We start from the raw sequence: 24,313 nt of genomic DNA on the forward strand, positions 1-24,313 counted from the left end.
AACAAGCCTTGAATTTTTTTCTGATGTTAAATACTTGTTTAGGAATTTGATATCGCTTAGTTTATTAAATCCCAGAGTAAATAAAGATTATCTTTTGTTTCCCTCCACTTACCACCAGCCTAGAGCATTTTTCTTCCATGAAAAAAAAAAAAGAATATTGCATTAAAAAATTAAAAGTCTACTGCTTGATGTAGGCTTTGAAGTCTGCAAGTTCCTGTGGAGAAGTAAATTACTTGATCTGAAAGCAGTGGATACGTTCCACAAAAGCTAAGAGACAGGAAAAACAATCCACAGATTGCACCTGCAGTTTTTGTAGGACACAGTCTTGTTAGGGATTATTTCTTTATTATCTCCAAGACATGACTGTTCTAAGGAGGAAAAGTGAGAATAGAGGGGTAGAAATGTCCAAAATATAAATATCTTTTTCTTGAAAGTTTACTTGAGAATATGAATGTTAATGGAAACCAATCCCTCATGGACAGTTCTTGACTTTCCTAGATCATTTGATTTTCAGACATATGACCTGCTTTGCAGAATGTATATGATAGCTAATATTAGTAAATGGCAAAAACCTACTCCTCGCTCAAAAAGTACAAAAGGTTTTTTTTTTTTGTTCTAAGTCTTCCATCTGTTGAGGCCATTCTTAATTAGTAAAAAGTTAAAATGGCAACCTATTTTTTCTGTCAAAATATAACTGAGTATTGATCTGATATTATCAGGATGGACGATTAATGACCAGTGACTAGTTAGATTTGTCAGATGAAAGAAGGGAGAGAATCGGGGAGTGCAGATCCATGACAAATCAATGATTCATACTCAACAATGGTTGGTAACATTATACTGATTCCATGTCCCTTGGAAAGGTAGGACAGTATATTTTTACTGCAGCACAATCACTATGGCAGGAAAGATGTGGCCCAAAGTAGTTAGAAATTACCTGTTAATTCAGAAATTTTTCATATTTTTTTTTAAAAATTAAACTTAGCTGAAGTGACTTGCTCTCTTTCATTAGCTGATAGAGGTAGATCTTAACACTTGCATTAAATGCAAAGAAATAGGAGTTCCCTGTGTGGCTCAGTGGGTTAAGGATCTAACATTGTTACTGCAGTGGTTTGGGTTTCTGCTGTGGTGTGGGTTTGATTCTTGGCCTGGGAACTTCTGCATGCTATACATGTGGCCAAGATTTTTTTTTAAGTAAATAAATAAAATAAGCACAGAGAAATAATATGTTGTGTCCCATATCTACTTAAAAGTGACCACTAGATTACCAAATACCAGAGACATAATAGATCAGCTTCATTCTCAGGTGGCTTCCTGAAAACATTAACATGCCGGTTCCTAGAGACATCTAGCTTTTGGGATTAAGAACTCTTTGACTTGGGATTTATAAGTGCAGTTTCAGTATTCCTTTTTGCTCTGATGAAAGTCTGGATTGTAAATACAATTTTCAAATGATAAATGGAGACTCTCTAAACCACCAAAGAAATATTCATAAAGACATAGTCAGTAAGACTTAATCTCCACTTGTGCCAAATATGACAAAGTATAGAACTCTTTATATGTGATATAGAAGAATAAAATTTACATAGTACATGTCAGGTGAACAAGATAACCACTACATTATGTAAATGCTGCATGTTAAAATCGACATAGTATATGATTAAAATAGTAGTCAACCATATACTAATGACACATATTTTGCATTTAGACAATCGTAAAAACACTTTCTGCACCACTGACAAAGAATAAGCAATACTAAAATGTTTCATAATAATGAAAATCAATTCCTTCTTTAAGAAACATCCATGTAAGACTTTTAATTTAGATTTTCTATAGCTAAATTAACTCAAAATCTTATTTTATCAATTTGCTTTGCTGCAATCTAAAAAAATAAAAGTAGGTAAATCACTTATCAAAAGAAAACTGACTTGTGTTTCTCAGTCACGGGCTAGACTAGATACCTAGCCATTACAGTCTCTTTCACAGTTTCCATTTATATAACCAAGTTGACATCCATAATGACTGACCCTGAATCGCTATTGAGTATTAAATCACCAGAAATAAAATGACTTGCTTTACACAATGTACTAATTTTGCTATTACTAAAGTCACCAAAGGCTTTAATTTTAAAAATTCAATCTGTACTTTTTCCTTTGATTATATTTGTTTTGGGTTTTTGCTTGCTTTTTTCGTCTTACTAGAGTCATTAATGTAAGCAGGTATAGCAAACACAGTGCTAAAACGTATATAGTAAACACATATCAAATTTTAAATCCTTCTCTCCAGAAAAAGACAATTTCAACATTTTAAGCATTTTCTTTAGGTATTTATCTTGTATTCAGTAATGTCTAAAGTGCTGATATATTGGCTTCCAAAACCCCTATTGAAATTTTGTATGCAAACTATTACTGTTAAATTAGTGTTAAACGTTTTATATACTTTATTGTTAAATCATTTTTGGTGGTATTATATTCCTTTTTTATGGGTAGAATATTTTCTCTTAACTCACTAAAGATGCTGCAGGTTGGGGGTTTTCCTTTAAATATTTCCTGCCTTCACTATCTTTGTCCTTATTTTGGGTGCTGTTGTTGTTCACTTTTTTGATCCATTCCTTTCAGACTGAAGGCTGTCCTCAGGGGACTGGAGGACCTTGACTAAATATTCAGATTTGAAATTGAGAAATGTCAATATCTGTAAATCTTTCTTTTGGGTGAGGAATGGGACAGAAGGAAGGGCCTTCTGGATACAGGAGAAGAATCAGCACTCTGGAGCTTAGAGCACGGGTTGAGGAGTGAGAGAGAGGATGCCGCCTGCTGGTGTGCTTGTCATGAGCAAAGGCCCATCAGTTCACAATATAGTTCCTTAGATAATCTTGGACAGCTTCAAACCTGAGGTCACCAGTTTTCTATTTAACCCAAGACCTCCTGTTCAGAGTTTCAGAGCTGAGCTTGGCTCCTCACTGTGCAGAGGAAATGAGAAAATGCGTTCTCAATCTAGGTTTTCCTCCTCCATCTTGTACAGATTTTAACCAGTCCCCCTGTTCTTACCCTCTCTTTTGGTACTTAGTATTTCCAAACAGTGGCCTAAATGAATAGATTCATTTCTTTCCTCCAGAAGTTCTCCACCTCAAGATACAGCTTTGTTTTCTCTAAGTCACTTAACACCTCTGCCAAAAATGTGTTTAAATCTCTCATCTCTTCAAGTCTCATCCCTCCTTTTTTAAACTTTTTGTATGTTAATCACTTTTTATCCTTTGTAACTAGTTTAGCAGTGTGTTAGAAAGGAAAGGCATTATCTACAATATTTAAAGAGGATCCTAAAAAATAATTTTAAGGTCAATTGTTGTAGATTTTTTAATAACACTGTTCTGAATACATTATTACTCTTGATTCTTTCATGCTAGTATTATACAGTTACTTAAATTTAAGTTCTTGATTTTGATTTTGAATTAAAAATGTACATTAGGGAGTTCCCATCATGGCTCAGTGGTTAACAAATCCGACTAGGAACCATGAGGTTGCGGGTTTGATCCCTGGCCTTGCTCAATGGGTTAAGGATCTGGCATTGCCATGAGCTGTGGTGTAGGCTGCAGACACGGCTCAGATCCCGTGTTGCTGTGTTTGTGGTGTAGGCCAGTGGCTACAGCTCCAATTATACCCCTAGCCTGGGAACCTCCATATGCCGTGGGTACAGTCCTTGAAAAGACAAAAAGACAAAAAGACAAAAAAAAAAACTATATTGTACATTACCATTTTGAGAGTTCCCTGGTGGTCTAGTGGTTAGGACTCTGTACTTTCACCACTGTGGCCTGGGTTCAATCCTTGGTCTGGGAACTGAGATCCCATATCAAGCCACTGTATACCATGGCCAAAAAATTCGAAAACTAAAAATTAAAAATAATTGTACATAGTATTCTAATAAAAATACATTAAACACATTAATGAGGGTTCAAAATATATGCTATTTAATTTCTTACACATAACCTATATTTAATAAATCCTTTGAATAAGTTTATAAATTTTCTTATAAAACAAAATGAAGAGGCTATCTATAATAAACACCTCATTTTTTAGTTTTTAAAATTGATTTCAGTGAAAGAATAGAATTCGAAAAACTCCAGAAATCATAAGGAATGTAGAAGGATCATTGCAAACATAGTAATTCCTTTATCAGGAGCAGATTTTCACTTTTCTTACGATGCTGGGGAAAAAAAATTGGAAGAGTTGTCATTTAGCTAGTGGGTATTGAATCATTTTCCCCTCTTCTTCCTCATTCCAGAGGTCGCCCAGGAGTGCAGACTATAAAGCAGGGGGCCTCCCATCAGACAAATCAGCAAAGTGGTAGGGAAGAATTTAAACAGTCAGCAATCTCATGAAAACAAAATCTTTGAATATTATAGTGAAATAAAAAACATATACAAATTAAATGTATTTAATTATTAGCTTTGAATATAAAATATCACATATAAACATATACATATATACACATATATACTTACATATGTGTGTATATTTGTATATACTACAGTTTTTCACTGTATCTGTTCTTCAAAGTTTTGTTTTTTGGCTTTTTTTTTCTTTTCTTTTTAGGGCTGCGCCTGGGGCATATGGAAGTTCCCCCACTAGGGGTTGAATTGGACCTGCAGCTGCCAGCCTACGCTGCCTCCACAGCAACATGGGATCTGAGCCAAATCTGTGACCTATGCTGCAGTTCACAGCAATGCCAGATCCTTAACCCACTGAGCTAGGCCAGGGATTGAACCTACATCTTCATGGATACCAGTCCAGTTCGTAACCCACTGAGCCACAACTGGAACTTCCTCCAGGTTTTTAGAGGATAAAAAAATGGAAAAGGCAGAGGGGTCAATGAAAGGAAGGACAGTAAAATGTCATTAAGAAAGGGTGAGTAGATCAGAATTACCACAGAATACACAGGGAATAGAACGCCGTTGCCTTGACATGAGGACAAGGTTTGGAAAGAGAAGCTTGGGGCTGTTATAGAGCCTTTAAAAATCTCAAACTTAATGAAATTGGAAGAAAATATATGTCCTTTGAGCCCAGAAAACATAATCAAAGTCCTAGAAATAGAATGAAAAATATTTTTGCTGTATACAGATTTATACTATCTACTTCCTTGCTGTGTAAGTATCTCATAATAGAGTAATAATCCAGATTCCATGTTATTAAGTATTAATGTGGTAAAAAGTAAAAACCAGTACTTAGGGAATGCTTTTATGATAGAATATATATCTGACTGAATATATAGAATCTCAAATACCTAAATATTTTATTTGCAAAGCACACGATTTTAAACAACCCTTTTAAAAACATTTACATAATGCTGGTTTTTCCAAATAGCTCAAAGTACAAGTCCATTACCTAATTCTCATAATATCCTAAGAGGTGGGTAGATATAGAAATTAATACTCCCAAGTAAGAAACTACACAGGCAGGCTAAGTGCCCATTGCCAGGCAGTGGGAGAGGTTAGAATCTAGTAGTGATTCTACATTTTACAACTTAGGTAATATTTATGTACCAAGGGTTTTGAGTTCTAGGTAATTCTCATTTTTATCACACTTGCAAAGTCATCCAAATTTACTTAAAAAAAATACCTCATCTTGTTACTTGTCTCATTTTTAGAAATGCACAGGAAAAGAGACATGAGTTACACTGGAAGTTCATATTGCCAGTTTTAAAGAAGCAATGTTTAAGGGTTACTGAGAAAGAGTGAGAATTATTACGTAAGTATTGGCACACTCGTTGCCCTGAGGATAGAAGGGAAACGTCAGTCATTTTCAAAGCCCCAATGTCTTTAATTGATGTAAAGCAGTTACATAAAAAAAAAAATACATAATCTAGTGATTCCATTATTGAGAAAGAGCAACCATCACATTTAAAGAATGAGTTGCTTATTCCAACTGGAATAGAAGGCAATCATTTCATCTTCGGTGTCTCTATGCCCCAACCAATTTGTGAGTCTCCTAGTCTTTTTAATTTGATACTATTATAAGGAAGCCATTGGAATAACGCTTGCATCTTCAATAACTTGAGCATAATGGATCCCACTTCCTCACATGCTAAAATTCAGCAATGAAATACTATTTATGTCCCGATGTTCATTTTCTACATGTAATATTTTATCTTTATATATCCACTGTTACAGATGCCATTTAAAAGTACTACTTATGTATGTGTTTATTACTCTTCCCCAACCAATAATTTGCCTGGCTTTGAAAATCAATTTCTTACATTTTTGTTTCCCTTCAACTCTTTCTTCCTCTATTTTCTATATTGTGGTTTACCCATCTTTTCTATAATGTGGTTTTTCCCATTTGGCACGTCCTAATGTCTCCTTCACTCACTTATAGGCTCCTGCATTTCTGCTCTCCCAGAAGGCTTTTATCCCCATGATTAGGAATTTTGGATCCTTTCTTTTCCTTCTAATAATTTTCAATGAATTTGTATCTAGACCTTCATCTTGCCTGCTTCTCCCAGCTCCTTGCTGTGACTTCTCCAGTTAATAACCTCAGACATCTGGCTCCCAACTCTTTTCCTATAGCGCATTCCCTTATTAGGAGGTACTTTATCCTTACATGCTTCTTTTGGAGAACTGCCATGTTTTCCTATATTGGTTTTAATTAGGAGTTTGGGGGGTTTTATAAAATGTTCTGTGTGGTAGCTCTGCCTTGCCCTAGTTTTATTTCCTGTAGCTTCTTAGTGGATTTTTTTATATGTTCGTCATCAAATTCAGCAACTTCAATTTTGTAGATATTGATTTACTGTGACATTTCCTTGTATTTAACTTATGTTCCTTTTTAAGTTTAAGAACTTTTCCTGTCTCAATGCCTTTATTCTCCCTTATGGGTTTTTTTTTGGGGGGGGGTGTCTCTTTTCCATTTCTATAAAACCCTGACTCTTCAGCAGAGAACTATTTTTTTGTGTTATTCCCAAAGATGAAATTAGAAAAAAATATAAAGTGCTGTAGGCTTAACACAGTAAATACTCGTCAAACATCAGCTATTATTTTTATAACTACCTTGGTGATGGCTGTGAATAACAACTACACCTCAAATCACTTGGCTTAGCTCACACTATTGTCTCTTTTTTCTTTCTTTCTTTTTCTTTTTGAATTGGATCCACAGCTGCTGGCCTATATCACAGCCACAGCAACACCAGATCCAAGCCATGTCTGCGACCTACACCACAGCTCATAGCAACATCGGATTGTTAACCCACTGAGCAAGGTCAGGGATTGAACCTGTATCCCCATGGAGACTAGTCGGATTCATTTCCACTGAGCCACAAGGGGAACTCCAGCTCACACTATTTTCAGAAACAATGTTTCATAATTTCTCATTATGGTCATTTTTCTGTTCCCAATTTCTAATTTATCTTTGTGTCTTATATTTTTGCTTTTCTTTTTGATTTAGTGGCCCATGTTACAATTTATTGCATAGGTTATTGATGTATTTTAAATACTTCTTCCTCATGATTTTTACTGTCTTAATCATTGAACCTTTGTCCTTTTAATGAATTCAGACTAAATGTCCATTTCACTTTTGTACCTTAAATGCTAATTCTTTTGTGTTTGATTTTTTTCTTTTCATTTAGAACTACATTAAAATACTACATACCCATGCCATTGGCCATGTTGATTCTTTTCTATCTGAAAACTTCTGACCAGGAGATGTTGGGATATAAAGGTTTTGCAGTAACTTAAGAGGTAAGAGCTTTATCATTGTTATTGGAAAAAAAATTATTGTTTATCTGATTCAAAGTCTTAATCTAAACTTAACCGAGATACCATATCCTTAAGGAAGTCAGGCTCCCTGTGTCCCTTTATGGGGTATCTCTGTATTTTATGTATCGAGTCCTCTGTTATTGCGTCAGTCTTTTCTGTTTAGTAATGCCAGAAAACTATTTATCTAATTTTTTTCTTTTATCCTTTTGACTACTTGTGGTATCCTGTCACCATTAAGAAAATGTAAAAAAGTGTATATATATGCATATATATGTATACACACATATATATCTCCTGGCAGAATACAAACATATAGTACTCTAATTTAAAATGTCCGTATAAATATATATTCACATGACTATATTTGAAGGGACAAAAATCTATGGATTAGTAGTTGATAAATTGGTTATTCCGGGGTATAGAATTTTGCATCTGTGTGTGTATGTGTATGCACAAACACATGTGACTTATCTGCACTACCTTTTTTACCTACAATAATCCAGTTATTGGGTAATTAGTTGAGTTTTATTAGCAACTAAATACATTTAAAGAATGATTGGTGAGACTCTTAGCTTCACCATACTTTCTTTCCAACAGTCTCCCATACACTAACACTGCAGAAGACAAGTCAGTTCAGACAGTTACTGAAGGAATGTAGCTGAGGCCATTAACCTAGAAAAAGTTTCCCCTCTAAAAATGCCATCAAAGCGTTCACTTCTGGAATGCTGAAGTCTGATAATAACTAAATTCTTCCTTTCTTCAGTGCTGTCACCATGGCATTAGCCACATTTTTTTCCAATCGCATTTTAGATTACCACATGATAATCAATAATCCTTTCCAACATCTCTCACTGAAGAGACACAAAAGCTCCTTCTTTCATTTTCAGTCTTGTTCCTTTTTATAACACAAACATGTTTATGTGTTCAGAAATATATGTGCTTTTCATTTCAAAATTCTATAGAATTAATCTTCTGAGGCAAAATATTTTTCTTAATACATATTGTAACTTTAAGTTCAGCTTTATCCAGAGTTGTAGGAAGTTAATCAACCCTCAAAGGTTTCTTTGACCGCCAATTTTTATCATCGACCACTTTCTTCCTTCTCCTTCTTATTCTCCTTCTTCTTTTTCTTCTTGCCTCCCCTCATTGCCTAAAGATTTATGCCTATTTCCTCCTATATTTCCTCATATATCACCATAAATTATATTCCTCATATTCCAATTTCCTCATATAACCTTTTTATACTTAATATATTTAATATTGTATACTTACATCTTTAGGATGTTATAGTCATTTTCTTCAGTCTTTCTCTCCACGGAGAAAAAAGCAGTAGGGTCCTTTCCCTTCCTCATATTTTACCTCTAAGAACTTCAAAACAAAATGCTCTTTCCAGAAGTAAGAAGAGTTTGTCTCCTTTCCTCAGACCCAGCTGATTTACAGACCTAGCTCTTATCCATCATACCCACCATGTCTGTTTCCTTTTGTCTTTTCCTTTCTACGGCCAGAATAGCAACTGCTTTATTTCCCCTTCTGGTCTTGAAATGCCTATCCCATGTCCTTTCCTTCTCTTTAATTAGAGTCCCACATCATTTTTCTGCATTTATACTGAGCAGACGTTCCCAGCTTAGTTCTTTCACTTCTCCTTTTGTTGATTACAACATAGCATATAACATTATTTTATAACATAAAACATGCTCTTCAGTGAATATGATAAAGATGACCTTCTTCCCCAGCAAGACCATATATACATTTTTCCTTTCCTTTTTTTTTTTAAATAATGAAGGACATCAACCTTATCCTCCATTGCTAAACCACTTTTCTTTACATGCTGAACATTAATTTCATGACTTTGTAAAGTCTATCTTTGGCACATCCCTGAGGATCCCCATGATGGTAATAAATTTTGCCCACCTCCAAATAAAAAGTATTGGGTTGGTAGTCCAGCTCAGCTTTCCCTTGCCACAGCTGTCCTTCACACAGACACTTACAATCAAAACACTTATCCATCTGCCACTTTCATTGGAGATGATATCTAATCTAATGTCTCATGGTATCTTGCTAAAAGAAATTATAATGTATCTTCCAGCCAAAATTACATGCCTGAGGAGAATAAACAGAGCTTTTAGCCATGATGAGTTAAGGCAATCATCATAAAGTTTTTTTCAGACTTGCTTTCTACTTTCTCCTGAGGTACTCATTCTCTAAACCAAATTCAATTTCTCTGATGCTCTGAAGCTCATGTCAAACTCCTGATTTCCAGAGACTCAGATTACTATAAATATGTCTCTGGGGCTCCTTTCGACTGAATTAATAATTAGGAACTGGGAGCAATTGCCATGCCTTGGGGCTGGTTTCCATGATGGAAGCAGAACCTCATGATTTATTTTTGACTGAAGGAGACTTCCATTTTCCTAGCAGGAATATGAAGATTATTTTCTTCCTTTTTTTTCACTCTTTGTTCTACATGTCCTTAGCAAAGACCAAAGAGATAAGACAAGTGTATTTTTTCTGTTTTCTGCCTCTTAAGTTCATTCATTCTGCTCAGTTTTTCCATTTGCTCTATAATCTCCATTTGGGTGCTCTCATTGGTAGCTAATTCTCACCAACTTCCTTGACAAAGCAGTAGGCACTCAGGGCCTGCTCTCACCAAGCTGGGAGCACTATTTTATTCACCAGGCTCTAAATGGCCCGAGGCACAATCCTCCAGCCTCAGAACTTTGGAGTTTCCTGTCCTAACTGCATTCCTAAAATCCTTATTTTCCTATTCTCCTCTCCCCACCCACCAATCACATCCTTGGTTTTACTGCCTTCTGCCCCTGAGGGATAACAATTTCACCTGCTGATCACATCCTCCCTGCCCCCATATTTCCTCCTAAGGGAAGAAGGCTTCCCTTCTCTTCTTTTTTCTTAGAGTCTGTCACTCAGCCCTGGAAGAAGGCTCTGATAGTTGGCTCATCTCCTTCACCCCCAGGCCAATGTGAACTTGACCATGTCAGTCCACATCCTTTCCCAGGAATTTATTATTGGAAATAATGCTAAAGCTTTGAGTTGACACATTGAGTCATGTCACATAGGAAAAGAAAAATGTTTAGCAGACAGAGGGAAAGAAAAGCAAGCTGTTACGGAGAAAGGCAGGGAACAGAGACCCCATATCTTTGGAAAAGTAGACAGAATAGGCAAAATACGTGACTTTCAAGTTTCTATACCTTCTTTCTGGTAAAGCCCAAACTTCTGTACCCTTCCAATAAGTCACTTTATTTGCCCAAGCTGGTTTTCATGAATTTGGGTTCTTACATCCAAATGGCCACTTATCAAGTTATATCCATTATGGTAACAATGACGGTGTTATAAATAACAATGACAATGATTATAATAATAATAGCTATACCATTTATTATGCAGTTACTAAGTATGGGGCACAGTCCTATACACTTTACATGTGATCACATTCTCACAGCTGTCTTGTGATAAATGAGGAGTTATTTGATAAGAACATTGAAAAGAGAGAGGTTTAGCAATGTGTCTAGTTGTAGCTGTTAAGTGGCCTTAACTGACCTTTGAACCTAGTTCTGTGTTCTTCTCCAAAAATTATATGATATGAGCTAGCGCATAAAAGCATTCCAAATAGCACATGGCACATGCATACCACAGTTCAAGACTGCTAAACTCTTAATGTGTTGTAGTCACTGGATAGCACCAGCTAAAATAATTTTAAATTGGCACAGCAAAGCCATGTCAGGCAGGATGATATAAAATCTTGCCACTCAGAGTGTAGTGATTGTATAAGGAGCTTGGACATAAAAGGGAACTTGCAAAGTCTTAGGCTCCACCCCATACCTAGGACTGCATTTTAGCAAGATCCATCCCCTAAGTGATCTGTATGCACAGTCAAGTTTGAGAAATTCTGTTAAGAGATTCAAAGTAGACATTGCTGGTGAGCTAAGATAGTATTTTACTTACACAGTTATTATAACTATGATACAGTCTCTAAGATAAATATTCAGCTACAGTATCAGGTGTCTACAACTAAAGTTGAAAGATGAAAATCAGAGCTAAGGTTGAGGTTCTGCTTAACCCTATCACTGAGGATGTAAGAATCTATCAAGGAGTAACTGATTATTTCTCCGCCTGAAGCATTACCTAGACAACTTGGGTTCTTTGTCAACTGAAAAGAATTGTTTCTATATTGGATTTTATTTTATTCCACTTTTGTTTTTATAGACTTTAGTATGTTGACTTATTGGGTGCTTTCTTTGGCCACCCAGGTGTCTTTCCAGCACAGTATCTTGGGCTTGTTGTAAGAAGACTCCCTTGGATAAGCCCATTCTACTAGCCTTTCTACAAGAATCTCAATTAAAATACTACAAAAATGGACACAATCCTCATCTGTTTAAAACTGGTTTACACTTTGAATGCCACTGGTGAAAATGTATTACTTTTCAGAAAGCCAAATTCAAAAATTTGAAATGTGAGATAATAATTTTTATTAAGTTTAATCTTGGAAAATGTGAAACACTCAGGACATAATTGAGATTAACATCCCAGGATTGAGCTGATGGAAAATGTGACTTAAGGAAAACAGATATTTCTTTATTTCTACACATTATCTTCATTTACCTATTTGGGATTTAGCTTATGTACTCAAAACATGGATGGGCCAGAAGTTAAAAGTTTATTTAGGGCAGACATAATAATGATGACAAATAACACTCAAATAATATCATAGTCTTATCCTTTGTGCTACCATTAAAACTGTCCATGGGTCCATGATTACAGTGTAAGATCTTAGATGTGGGTTACTAGTTGTAAAGATATTTCTGCACGCACATGCAGAACATTTATTTCCCTGTCTCCTGAAAAAGCTAAGTGTATAAAGAAATTGTAGAAAAAAACTGGCATGTAATATAACATTTCCAATCTGTTATTAGTAAATGTGTGATATGTCTTTGTGAAACCAGAGAATTCAGATACAAAGAGAGCAAAAGGAATATTTATCAGATAATAATGATTAGAGAAAGACTACAAGCCATAGCTGGCACCTTTTATTCTAGATTTAACAAAAATTCTTTTAAAAAAATATTATACAGTGCCCAAGACTAGACTCGAGGGCTTCACATGTCTGAAGATAAGGAAAGTAATGAGTAAAAAAAGGGGGATATAGGAAAGTAGTTTCCTTGAATATTCTGTACTTCTAGGAGCAAGAAATTTTGTGAAGGATGAAAAGATTTAGGTGGCCTGGGATTTTAGAGGTCCTTATAAATGGCAGGGCACAGATGGAAAACTGAACCCCTATATATATGTATAACTGAGTCACTTTTTTGTACACCGAGAACTAATACAACATAGCAAATCAACTCTACTTCAATTTTTAAAAAGAACCTTCAGTGAATTGGAAAAACAAAAGAAATAAAAGAAAACCTAGCTCAACTTCATCTGCCAAAGGGCAGATACTCAATAGACACATTACTCTGACTGTAGGACCATGGAGCCTGTGTTGGCCCACCACCTCCCAAGAGCCCTCTCACCATAGCCACTCAGATTCAAAACTAAATAATTAGAAAGCAATGCTTGGTGAGACATTCTCCCTCCACACCTGGTGTTTCCCCTCATGCACTGTACACCTCTCTCCTTCCTCCCTCTCCCTTCTCCTCTCTCTTTCCTCTGCCTCTCTGGTCCCCTACTGTCCTCTCCTCTTCTCATTCATTTCAACCTTGGAGTAACCAGGCTCTCCCATATTCTGTGTCCTATACCCATGCTGTCATCCTTAATGAAATAAATTTCATGAAGCCTACTGATTGGATCCATGACAAGCATATCACTTACAGGAGCAGCTGGGCCCTCTGTAGCACAGGACGACCTTTCATGACCTTTCCTACTTTCTCCATGTGTCCTTTTTCCATTTCCCCTCCACCTTAGCCCTCTCTCCTCCTCTCCTTCCCTGGAGGACTTAAGCTGCCAATTCTTTAGGCTTCTTTCTTCTCTCCTTCTTTCTCCTATATTCTTCTTGGGGACTAGAAGAGTCTCCTCACTTTTTTTAAGGTATACCTCAGAAGTTATCACATCTCAGTGATTATACTTAGAGGGATCCCCTTATTTTTTAAACCAGGATCTCATCCTCTCTCACCTGCAAGACCTGTCTACCAGCTCTCCCTTCCTTCATCACAGTGCCATTCAAATTATGTTTAGCATTTGTAGTTTATTTGAGTTTATTTAATCAAACCTCACATTACTTGGTCTCAACTTTAACATTGGGAGATTTTACATTTTATGTTTATCAGAAGTTTTTTTCTTATTTTATGCTTGTAATTCTCAATTGGAACTTTTTTTTTTTTGTCTTTTTGTCTTTTCTAGGGCCACACCCGCAACATATGGAGGTTCCCAGCCTAGGGGTCTAATCGGAGCTGTAGCTGCTGGCCTACACCACAGCCACAGCAATGCGGGAAGGTCTGTGACCTTCACCACAGCTCACAGCACTGCCAGATCCTTAACCCAATGAGCGAGGCCAGGGATCAAACCCGAAACCTCATGGATCCTAGTCGGATTCATTAACCACTGAGCCAGGGTGGGAACTCCCAACTGGAACTTTTACAATAATCTTTCCATCCTCAATGATTGTGGTGTTTTTTGTGACTTAAAAAAAAACAGAAAAATAAAAAGAAAAGAAGACCCTTCCTAAAGATAGTTATCAGAATCTTTGTAAAGGTAAGAGGGGCAGGCTTTTTGCTTATTAGTCTGAAACTGAACAGATCTGACTTCCCTAAGATTGTCTGTTTTCAAATTATACGTAAGTCGTTGGCTATTTTTTTTTAAAGCCTAAGTAGAGCAGAACATTTGAGAACCTTCTGAAATACTCTTTGACTACCAGTACCTTCAAGACCTGACTCACAATTTTCTCTCTTGATAGAAGGCTTCTGGGATAATACTTACTATATTCAGTCTTTTTTAGTATAACTTTAGTATGGCCACTAACAGTTTTCCTATCAGTGCTCTGTACTACTGTGCATTTCATCCTAGAATAGTGGTTAAACATACAGGCTTTAGGAATAGATCGCTTAAGTTTAAATCCCAATTTCTACTGTGTGACTATGGATAAGTTACTTAACTTCTCTGTGCCTAAGGTTCATAATTTATGGATACATATAAATCATATTTAAGGATGGTAACTGTCAACTACCTTAGGATATTTTATAGATTAAAGGACTCAGCACTGGAGTTCCCGTTGTGGCTCAGTGGTTAACGAATCTGACTAGGAACCATGAGGTTGCAGGTTTGATCCTTGGCCTTGCTCAGTGGGTTAAGGATCTGGTGTTGCCATGAGCTGTGGCATAGGTTGCAGAGGCGGCTCGGATCCCATGTTGCTGTGGCTGTGGTGTAGGCCAGCAGCTACAGCTCTGATTAGACCCCTAGCCTGGGAACCTCCATATGCTGCGGGAGCGGCCCAAGAAATGGCAAAAAAATAAAATAAAATAAAATAAAACAAAGGACTCAGTACTGTGCATAGTGCTGAGTACATAGGAAAGGCTATTTATTATTGCTGTTGTTATATGTTGTTATTAATAGTTAACTCTATGTTCTTTGCATTTCCAACTACATTTGCTAATCTCTTAAAGTCAGGAATTTACATCATTAACAAAGTGAAAAACAAATTAATACAAAATGTTTGAGGTATTTATCTTAGATATATGAAATATTCTTCTCATATCTTTAAGGCATTTATAACAGGTATTCAAGCATCAATAAATAGCGATATGTTATTTGGTTTTAGATGGTATTTTATTTTTCCCTTTACTAAATCTAGTTTAAAGTATTTCCAATAGAAAGTTAACAAAGTCAATAAACAATACTGAATACATATAAATTATTCCCAAAGGCACAATTTTGACTTAATACATAACAAATATACTATAAATCTGTAGTTAAAATATGTAGGATGTAAAAGCAGTGCTTTCATAGTTTACCTTTTTAATAATATTTTTAAAAGTCTGTCACTTAGGGCAACTACCCTTCTACAAATTCCTTATAAAGTGTCAAGTTTTCTGAAAGTACTTAATGGCATTTGGACTAAATGTACATTTCAAAACATTCACATAGTGAGTTAATGCATTTGCAGCAGACTTCTGAATGAGATTATATATTGCTCATGCTGCAAATGAACAACACAAAGGAGTGAGGAATTAGGACCTATTAAGCACCAAGGGAACTCTTAAAGCTTTTCTCTGCTTCCTTCTCTCTCTCTCAAGAGAAAATCATTCCACTCGGTACCATCCTAATCAAACAATATGAAAATGTTTCACGTTAAGGCTGAGAATTATAGAATTATGTACGAATGGAAAAAAAGTCAAATCTGACTTCCTTATTTTATAGATGAGAAAGCTGAAGCCTGTTCATCATCAATTCAGACTGTTTCAAAACAACATTCATGCCCTTGAGTTATTTACTCGAGTTTTATCATTTATTTCCATGCTATTCAATTGACCACAGTTCAAAATACCAGTGTTCTCACGATGGCTTGTGTTTGGATATGATTCTTTCTACATGTGTCCTTCTAAAGAACTGTCTGGGTCTTGTAGGGAATTTTCTTTTGTGGTATCAAAGTCAGGAGTTTGTGGTATTCCTCTGAATATTTTTTAAGAGAACACTATCATGTAACACCTGGGAGCAGAGAGAAATCTTACAGTATATATTTTACAGATATTTTCTTTTTGGATTTGTTTTTTTCTTCAAAGACAAAAGCCACTATAAATGTTTCACATAAAACACATTGTTAATTAGTAAATTGTCAAAGATTGCTAGATTCCATCCCTGTATGGGTATATCTAAATATTTCTCTCAACAGCTAATAATTCATTTATTTTCCAATCAAACTTACTCAACTACGATTCTGAAGTACACTGCTTAAAAATTTGATATTCATGAAAATGAGTTTTTCAATAAAAATGTGGCAGTATTCACGGAGGTCCCAATCAATATTGTTAGGGTACTTACCAGAAACTGTCTTTACATACTTCTATATAAAGTTGTATTTAAAATTCAAATTATTTCTAGTCTAGAACAATATATTTTAAATTATTTTTCATTGCAGTCTCTGCTCTTTAATTAAATGTACTACTGGACAGGAGGAGTTGGGGATCCTGCATTGTTGGTAGGTGGTAAGAGGCTGAAATGTGCTGAAGCAAGAAATTCTCACGTAGATATTACCAATGACGTCGGTTTATTAGCATTCGGTTATTAAAGTAAAAAGAAAAAAGAAGTAGACTAGAAGGGCAGAAAGAGATTCTCCTCATCTCCCTCCCCACCCACCCTCCTTGTTTTGAATGCTTTCTGGGAGTAGCAGTTTCCTGCAAGTGCCAGGAATCTGGTCTCCGAGAAGTGCGGAGCAATGCAGCGCCAGGGCGCTCCCAGCTGGGGACTGCTGGCTGCTTGGGACCTGCAAACACCTGGCGTGGTTCTTGAGGGCCCTAGAGAATTCAGTCTCATTGGCTCTAGGGTTGCGGCAGAAGGCTCTGAGTCGTCAAAGGGGTTTCCTGTGTGTCAGCAACTTCATTTTGCCTAGATAGCTGGCGGAACAGCCCAGGAGCGCTCGCGGGCCAATCGCTCCCTAGCAGTCAACCCTTACCCTGACCGAGCGCACCCCACGCCCTCGCCCTCGCCCTCGCCACCGACTCGAGTAGTGGCGAAAGGGCAGAAGCTGAGCACGCCGGACGGTGAACAGTGGCTCCCCAGAAGACGCCTCTGGCTGCGGGAAAACGCCAGGAAGAGCGCTGGCGGGCAGCGGGCGGGCTCGGCGGAGGCACGCCCCTCGCCTCCCCGCGGAGCGCGGTCTCGCTCGGGTGGCCAAACTCCGCCCATCCTTGCGGGGAGCCGGTTCGCCCTCCAGCCGCCAGCACTCGGGACAGAGCGAGGCTCTAGAAGGGCCTGCGAGCTCACACAGACGGCGAACCGGAGACGATACAGAAGCGCACGAGTCTGCGGCCACGAGCGCTCCAAATGGCTCCCAGAGGCTGAGCGCAGAGAGGCACGGAGGCAGTGGCACGGGCCCCAGAGCCGAAGTACTGGCATGCAAGGTAGGGAGAAGGAAGATGCCCAAACGAAGTTGATATCTGGGGGAAGGAGGCTGGGGCGCGCCCTCCCCGCACCGGAGCGCAGCGCAACCAGTTTCGCCGGACCTCGCTGAGCCCCCGGCGCGCTCTCCGGCGCGAACCTGCGGCCCCTCGGGAAAGCTCAGAGGGAAAGTTGTTGGCGGCGGTGTCCTACGCTCCCTGTTGTGTAACCTCGACGCTGCCAGCCGGACGGGGAAGTTGCTGGTTCTTCGGCCAGTCCAGTTCGGTCATAGATCGGGACGGATTCATGGCCCGCGAAGAACGCGGGGCCGGAACCGGCGTGGGCGAGCCCCCGCGCGCCCTCTCCTGCAGGGATCCCGGGCGCCTGCTCTTGTCCGCTCTCCCGCCTTTCCGATGCTCTCTGCGCCCCTCGCAGCCGCCGCCCTCTCGCCGCCGCTTGCCGCTTGGAGCTGCCGCCTAAGTCGGGAAGGACAGAATGACCGAGGTGCTGTGGCAGGCGGTCCCCAACGGGACGGACGCTGCCTTCCTGGCCGGCCTGGGCCCGCCCTGGGGGAACAGCACAGCTGCCTCCACCGCCGCCGTCCCGTTCAAATGCGCGCTTACCAAGACAGGCTTCCAATTCTACTATCTGCCGGCTGTCTACATCTTGGTATTCATTATCGGCTTCCTGGGCAACAGCGTGGCCATCTGGATGTTTGTCTTCCACATGAAGCCCTGGAGCGGCATCTCCGTGTACATGTTCAACTTGGCCCTCGCTGACTTTTTGTACGTCCTGACTCTGCCGGCTCTCATCTTCTACTACTTCAATAAGACCGACTGGATCTTCGGGGATGCCATGTGCAAGCTACAACGATTCATCTTCCACGTGAACCTCTATGGCAGCATCTTGTTCCTGACTTGCATCAGTGCGCACCGGTACAGCGGTGTGGTGTACCCTCTCAAGTCCCTGGGCAGGCTCAAGAAGAAGAATGCGGTCTACATCAGCGTGCTGGTGTGGCTCATCGTCGTGGTGGCGATCTCCCCCATCCTCTTCTACTCGGGCACTGGGATCCGAAAAAACAAAACCATCACCTGCTATGACACCACCTCAGATGAGTACCTGCGAAGTTATTTCATCTACAGCATGTGCACGACCGTGGCCATGTTCTGTGTCCCCTTGGTGCTGATTTTGGGCTGTTACGGATTAATTGTGAGAGCTTTGATTTATAAAGACCTGGACAACTCACCTCTGAGGAGGAAATCCATTTACCTAGTGATTATTGTACTGACTGTTTTTGCCGTGTCTTACATCCCTTTCCACGTGATGAAAACAATGAATTTGAGGGCCCGGCTGGATTTTCAGACCCCAGAAATGTGTGTTTTCAATGACAGGGTTTATGCCACTTATCAGGTGACAAGAGGTCTAGCAAGTCTCAATAGCTGTGTGGACCCCATTCTCTATTTCTTGGCAGGAGATACTTTCAGAAGGAGACTCTCCCGAGCCACCAGGAAAGCTTCCAGAAGAAGTGAGGCAAATCTGCAGTCCAAGAGTGAAGACATGACCCTCAATATTCTATCGGAATTCAAGCAGAATGGAGATACAAGCTTGTGAAGATGCCAAACATTTTATAACATGGTAGGATGCTTAACAGAGCCAAATGCTTGTTTCCGTTTTAAATTTCTAGTATGTTTAGAGAAAATTAAAACCAAGAATGTAGTGAGTTAAAAAAAAAAAAAATACAAGTGGAGATGCCTACACCCACAGTTGGCTTGCTTGGGTTTGCTTTCAAGGACTTCCTTTCTAACCAGAAGTATGTAAAATAAAATGATACTATCCTACTTAAATATTTACTTTCTCTTCTGCCTTTAATATTTTCAAGCTCTTCTGTTCAAAGTGTACATGAGTGCTGGAGCTATCTGGATATTAATAGTTTCTCCAAGAAAACTGACCACCTGAAACTTAAATTTGTGATTTGTCTGGCCTTTATTGTTTTTAATAATCCGAGGTAAGAACAAATTGAAACTTCACATCCTCAAATTAGAGAAGTACAGCCAAATCCTAAACTTAGTTCATTCAATAGCAGATGAACAAGAGTGCAGCTGGGAGTCTTTTTTCATCCTATAAGCAAAGGTGGTAGCTGGCTGAGTTTCTTTGAAGAACTGAATAGAAAAGTCAAGTCAATGAATTTAAAAGTCTAAAAAGTGATTATCTCCCTGTTTTTTTTTTTGTTTGTTTTGGTTTTTTTGGTTGTTGTTTTTCTAGAAAACTGCCTACTGTATGTTGGGTGATAAATGTTTGGTGGTTAAATCCTGCATATATTATCTTGCACATAAAATGCCTTCAAAATAATTAATGTGCACGTATTTTCCTTGAAAACACCATGAACTCTCTCAGACTTCCTGTGATAAAGAGCATTTACTTGCACCACTGCTATGCAGCTCCTTCAGGGTGTGTTTGTGTTCCAGGACAAATGCTTACTTACATCTGTAAAAACAATTTTAAAAAATCACAGCTAAAATAAAACCAAAGTTGAATAACTGTTAGCAAGTTGAGGGATGTTGGGCAAAGGGGGGAGAGTGGTTGACAGTCATCCATAATGCAATGCATGCAAGCATATTCTCGAATGTATGAGACAACTGTGAGTGGGGAGAAGACATTTTTAGAATAAGGAGTGTAGTTTAAATTAATCATGATGTGTAAAGGCTCTTTTTTTGCTTCTTCAAAATGCTGGAAAACATTAAATGCAATATAGAAAGAAGGCAGCACACACAATTTGTATGGGTCGTGTTCACAGAATGAAATATTGTAATGATTTACTGGATCTTACATGCTCATATTTGAAGAAAAAAAAACACTACAAGTATATGGGAAAGGGAACTATGAAGAATTACATTTAAATACTTGAGGTATCACAGCACTAAAAGGTAATGTGTAGAAACTGCTAATCAGACTATTAATAATTTAAGAGACTACTACTAGGCAGTGCTTTATATTCTCCCTCTGCCAAGCAGTAATGACAAATCCATAAAATACTTCAATAACTTTCATAACAATTTTCAGTGAATATTGAATTGCTTCACTTCTAGTCTTTGAAGTGGTCAAATTCTATATAAGGCAGAATAATGAGGTGAGGTGTCACAGTTTACAATACCATATAAATAAATCCAGTGTCAAAGGAATTTTTAACTGTGAAGATACCCCAACAAAGCTAACACCAGAGTCTGCAACTGATGGTGGGGTAACTTGTGTCTCTAGGGGAGAACCTGAGCACCCTGTGGGACCCTGTGACTGGAAGGTCAGAGCTGGGCTTCTGTTCTTGCAGTGCCTGGGTAGACTGCAGATTTGTGAACCCTTCAGTTTCTTCCTAGAAACTTCATTTTACTTAGTCGCTAGCCACCAGGCCAATGAAGAAAAGCTGTATCTAGCCTTCCTAAAGAGGGCTACTTTTTTACATGTTCAGTGTTAAAGCACAGAATTACAGAGACCAAATCAAGAAGAAACTTTTAAGATGTCCTACCTACACTTCCTCATTTTGAGGAAAAGAGTTTCTTATTTGGTTAGGGTCCTACCGTATTGTCTGTTGTGGAATCCTAAAAGACAAATACTAAGACTGTCATGAATACATTACCCCACCAAATATCCTGTTCCATGAGACAAGATTCATATCACTAAGACGGCCAAAATGGAAATGTCAAAGGCTGTACCATCCTTGAACTTAGAGACAAATGGTTCCCATTTCTGTAATATTTCCTCACCATTTACTTTAGTGTTCTTCCTTTTAGGTCTGAGGATGCCAAGTCTGGTTTACAGTATGTGTTAAGTACATTGTTTCAGCTTCCAGAGAACTTGCTTTTGGAGTGCGGATCCAGTGTGGAGGTGAACAGTGACTAAAAATGCCCTTTGACTTCTTGGCATGCTTCTTCCAGTGTTTCTTCTTTAGTTTCATATATCACAGAGTAAACAATGATGACATGCACAAACCTGCCTAAGAGTGACAAGAATGATCTGTCCAACCCCTTCCAGGCACAAAGAGGTCTCTGAGATGAGTCTGCTAATGGTGAAAACATACAGAGGGTCAAGATAAAGCAATGACCTATCAGCTGAAAATCTGTTTCATGACAAATGAGATGAGTAGGTATTTTAAGAGTAAAGGCAGACATCCACTGGAATTTTGATAAAAAGAAGAGCTAAAATTGTAGGACTTAGAGTTAACTAAATTTCACACAATAAAACAACTTGAATGCCAATTTCAAGGTGTCTTACGGCTCATCAGTTGGCATCTTTGATTTTTTGAACATCGACGTATGTTTGCATTGAAATGATAAAAAACAGACCAAGAAGAGATAAGAGTGAGAGTAGGATTTGGAGTTAAAAACAGTGACACTGCCACTCGGCCAGCTGTGGAACTCTTGACCCTGTCAAGTCCATACACGGTGGATTAAAAGGGTTGGATGACATCCATCTGTTGGGGCCTTAGGGGATGTAGTAAAGCATTAAAACTACAGGCAGCCAAAGGTGCGTGAAATCTGCTACAGTATTTTCTAGGACTCTTCAATTCTAGTCCTTAGCTAAAAATTTGTACAAAGTTCTTCAGCTGTGATAATGGACATGACCTGTAAGTTTTTGCAGTTTCCTCAGGGCAGCCCACTATACTGCCTTTGGATACAAGAGATGTCAGTGTTCAGAGCAGCTGGAATCAGACTGGTGACAATGACAATAAATATTTGTAATTCGTTAGAGACATAGTGAAGCTTTAACTTTGCTGGTCAAATTGTAACTATCATAATAGTATTTATTGATGAAACTCACAGTCCTTCCATTGTACAGATTGCAACACTTTCTTTAAAGATCCAACATACTGATGTACATTATATTTATTACTATGTATAATATTAATATGTCACCCTGGTGTATTTTACATAATATATGATGCATAGAAAATGAGTTACTGTATATTATGATGCTTTCCAAATATCAGTCTGTTGAAATGTTTAAATATTCAGATGTTTTTCATCTAAAATATGAAAATCTGTTTTGTGAAACAGGTGATTCTTTTTCTCTAGAAATGCTTTGGCATGTTTACCTTTTTATTTAGGGTTCTTTCTGCATAGACACAGTTTGGTGTCAAACTATCATAAGATCAATAGTAAATATAAAATACCTTAGCCAGACTGGGTCTGTATTGTCTGCATTTTATATAAAACTATAGAAAAGTTTATGTTGCCTTTTCAACACGTAAGGAGGAACTGTGTCCCCAAATATCGTCAGAGCTTCTCTTTCCAAATGCAAGAGACTTGTCCTAAATTCAAAGTAGATCTCTTATGTTTTAGAAGTCTGGTGGTATAGGCACTACAGATACAACATTAAAATTTAAGGAAATGCTTAAGGGAAATGGAAAGACAAAAAGGCAGCTGGTATAATCAGTTAACTGTGCTCAGTTCTGCTTCAGTTTTTATGTTGTGTTTCTTCTTCAGGTGAAATAGTATAATCTTAATTTCTTTGAGATGGAGTTTGTAAGTAACACACTACCAGCAAGTTCAACACTGCTAGTGATTTTAATGTTTGCTTTGTTCATATGATAGCTTTAATTCCAAGTTTTATGGTAGTAACTGTATATTATTTGGCTGCTGAATCCTGTTACAACTTAAAAATTCTGTTGTACATTGTATTATACACATCATTACATATTAACATGAAGGGGAATATATGTTACATATCAAAAAAATTGTGAATTTGAATTCTAGTATGTTTTAGTGCTTTTGCAAAAATGTTTATTTTTATATTATGTGATTTTAATATAGATAATTGAACTAGATTTCTTTGTGATTAATAGTACCATTGAATGAGCGGTATGGAAACAGTGTTACTTGACGTTTTGAGCTTTCTCAGGTTTATCTAAATCAATGGTAGCTTAACAAATTCCAGACTAATTGTGCAAAATCATGTTTTAAAATTTATTTCCTATAAGTTTGCATGCAGAAGTGTTCAACTTCAAGTGTGTGTGTATGTGTGTGTGTATGTGTTGTCTAAGGCATGGCAGCCAACTTCGTATCTCCTGTTGATAATAACAGCAGAGCTTTGATATAATTATGGCCATTAGAATTGTACCTACCATAGATAATTAAAACTGAAAAAGTCTCAATAAAACTATGAAATGTGGTCTGATGGCTTCTATGTTATTATAATATTAATACTTACAGGATTCCCCCAAATTTGACATGTACTATTATACCAGCTGGCAAGTACTGTGGGATGTATTGAGTGAACATAGGCATCTCTTAATGTGTAGCCTGGGCTGTAAAAAGTGAAGTGTTAAGAAAGAATCCTGGGAGTTCCCATCGTGGCACAGTGGTTAACGAATCCGACTAGGAACCATGAGGTTGTGGGTTCGATCCCTGCCCTTGCTCAGTGGGTTAAGGATCTGGCGTTGCCGTGAGCTATGGTGTGGGTCGAAGATGTGGCTCGGATCCCGCATTGCTGTGGCTCTGGTGTAGGCCGGTGGCTACAGCTCTGATTAGACCCCTAACCTGG

At 38.1% G+C, this 24,313-nt stretch overlaps 1 protein-coding gene and 1 long non-coding RNA gene across 4 annotated transcripts in view; one reads left to right on the plus strand and one right to left on the minus strand.

Moving 5' to 3' along the window:
• LOC106505714 overlaps positions 1–9,370 on the minus strand; it is a 127,906-nt gene extending 118,536 nt beyond the window's left edge. The window contains exon 1 of the long non-coding RNA XR_001300375.2: positions 9,014–9,370. This is a non-coding gene — a long non-coding RNA (uncharacterized LOC106505714). The remainder of the gene's footprint in view (positions 1–9,013) is intronic.
• On the plus strand, positions 17,390–23,942 carry P2RY1 (purinergic receptor P2Y1). Of its 3 annotated transcripts, XR_001300377.2 has the most exons (3): positions 17,627–19,417; positions 19,662–19,787; positions 21,565–23,942. XR_001300377.2 is itself a non-coding variant. In XM_005669935.3 (2 exons), exon 1 carries the CDS (start codon positions 18,278–18,280, stop codon positions 19,391–19,393), a length of 1,116 nt encoding a protein of 371 aa, XP_005669992.1. In that variant the 5' UTR covers positions 17,390–18,277; the 3' UTR covers positions 19,394–19,417; positions 21,565–23,942. The 3 variants fall into 3 exon arrangements, 2 of the variants coding, with proteins under 2 accessions (XP_005669992.1, XP_005669993.1); XM_005669935.3 differs by lacking the exon at positions 19,662–19,787 and having other exon boundaries at positions 17,390–19,417; XM_005669936.3 differs by having other exon boundaries at positions 17,752–19,417; positions 19,662–23,942.

The sequence above is a fragment of the Sus scrofa genome, chromosome 13, assembly GCF_000003025.6.
Source record: "Sus scrofa isolate TJ Tabasco breed Duroc chromosome 13, Sscrofa11.1, whole genome shotgun sequence".
Classification (NCBI taxonomy): domain Eukaryota; kingdom Metazoa; phylum Chordata; class Mammalia; order Artiodactyla; family Suidae; genus Sus; species Sus scrofa.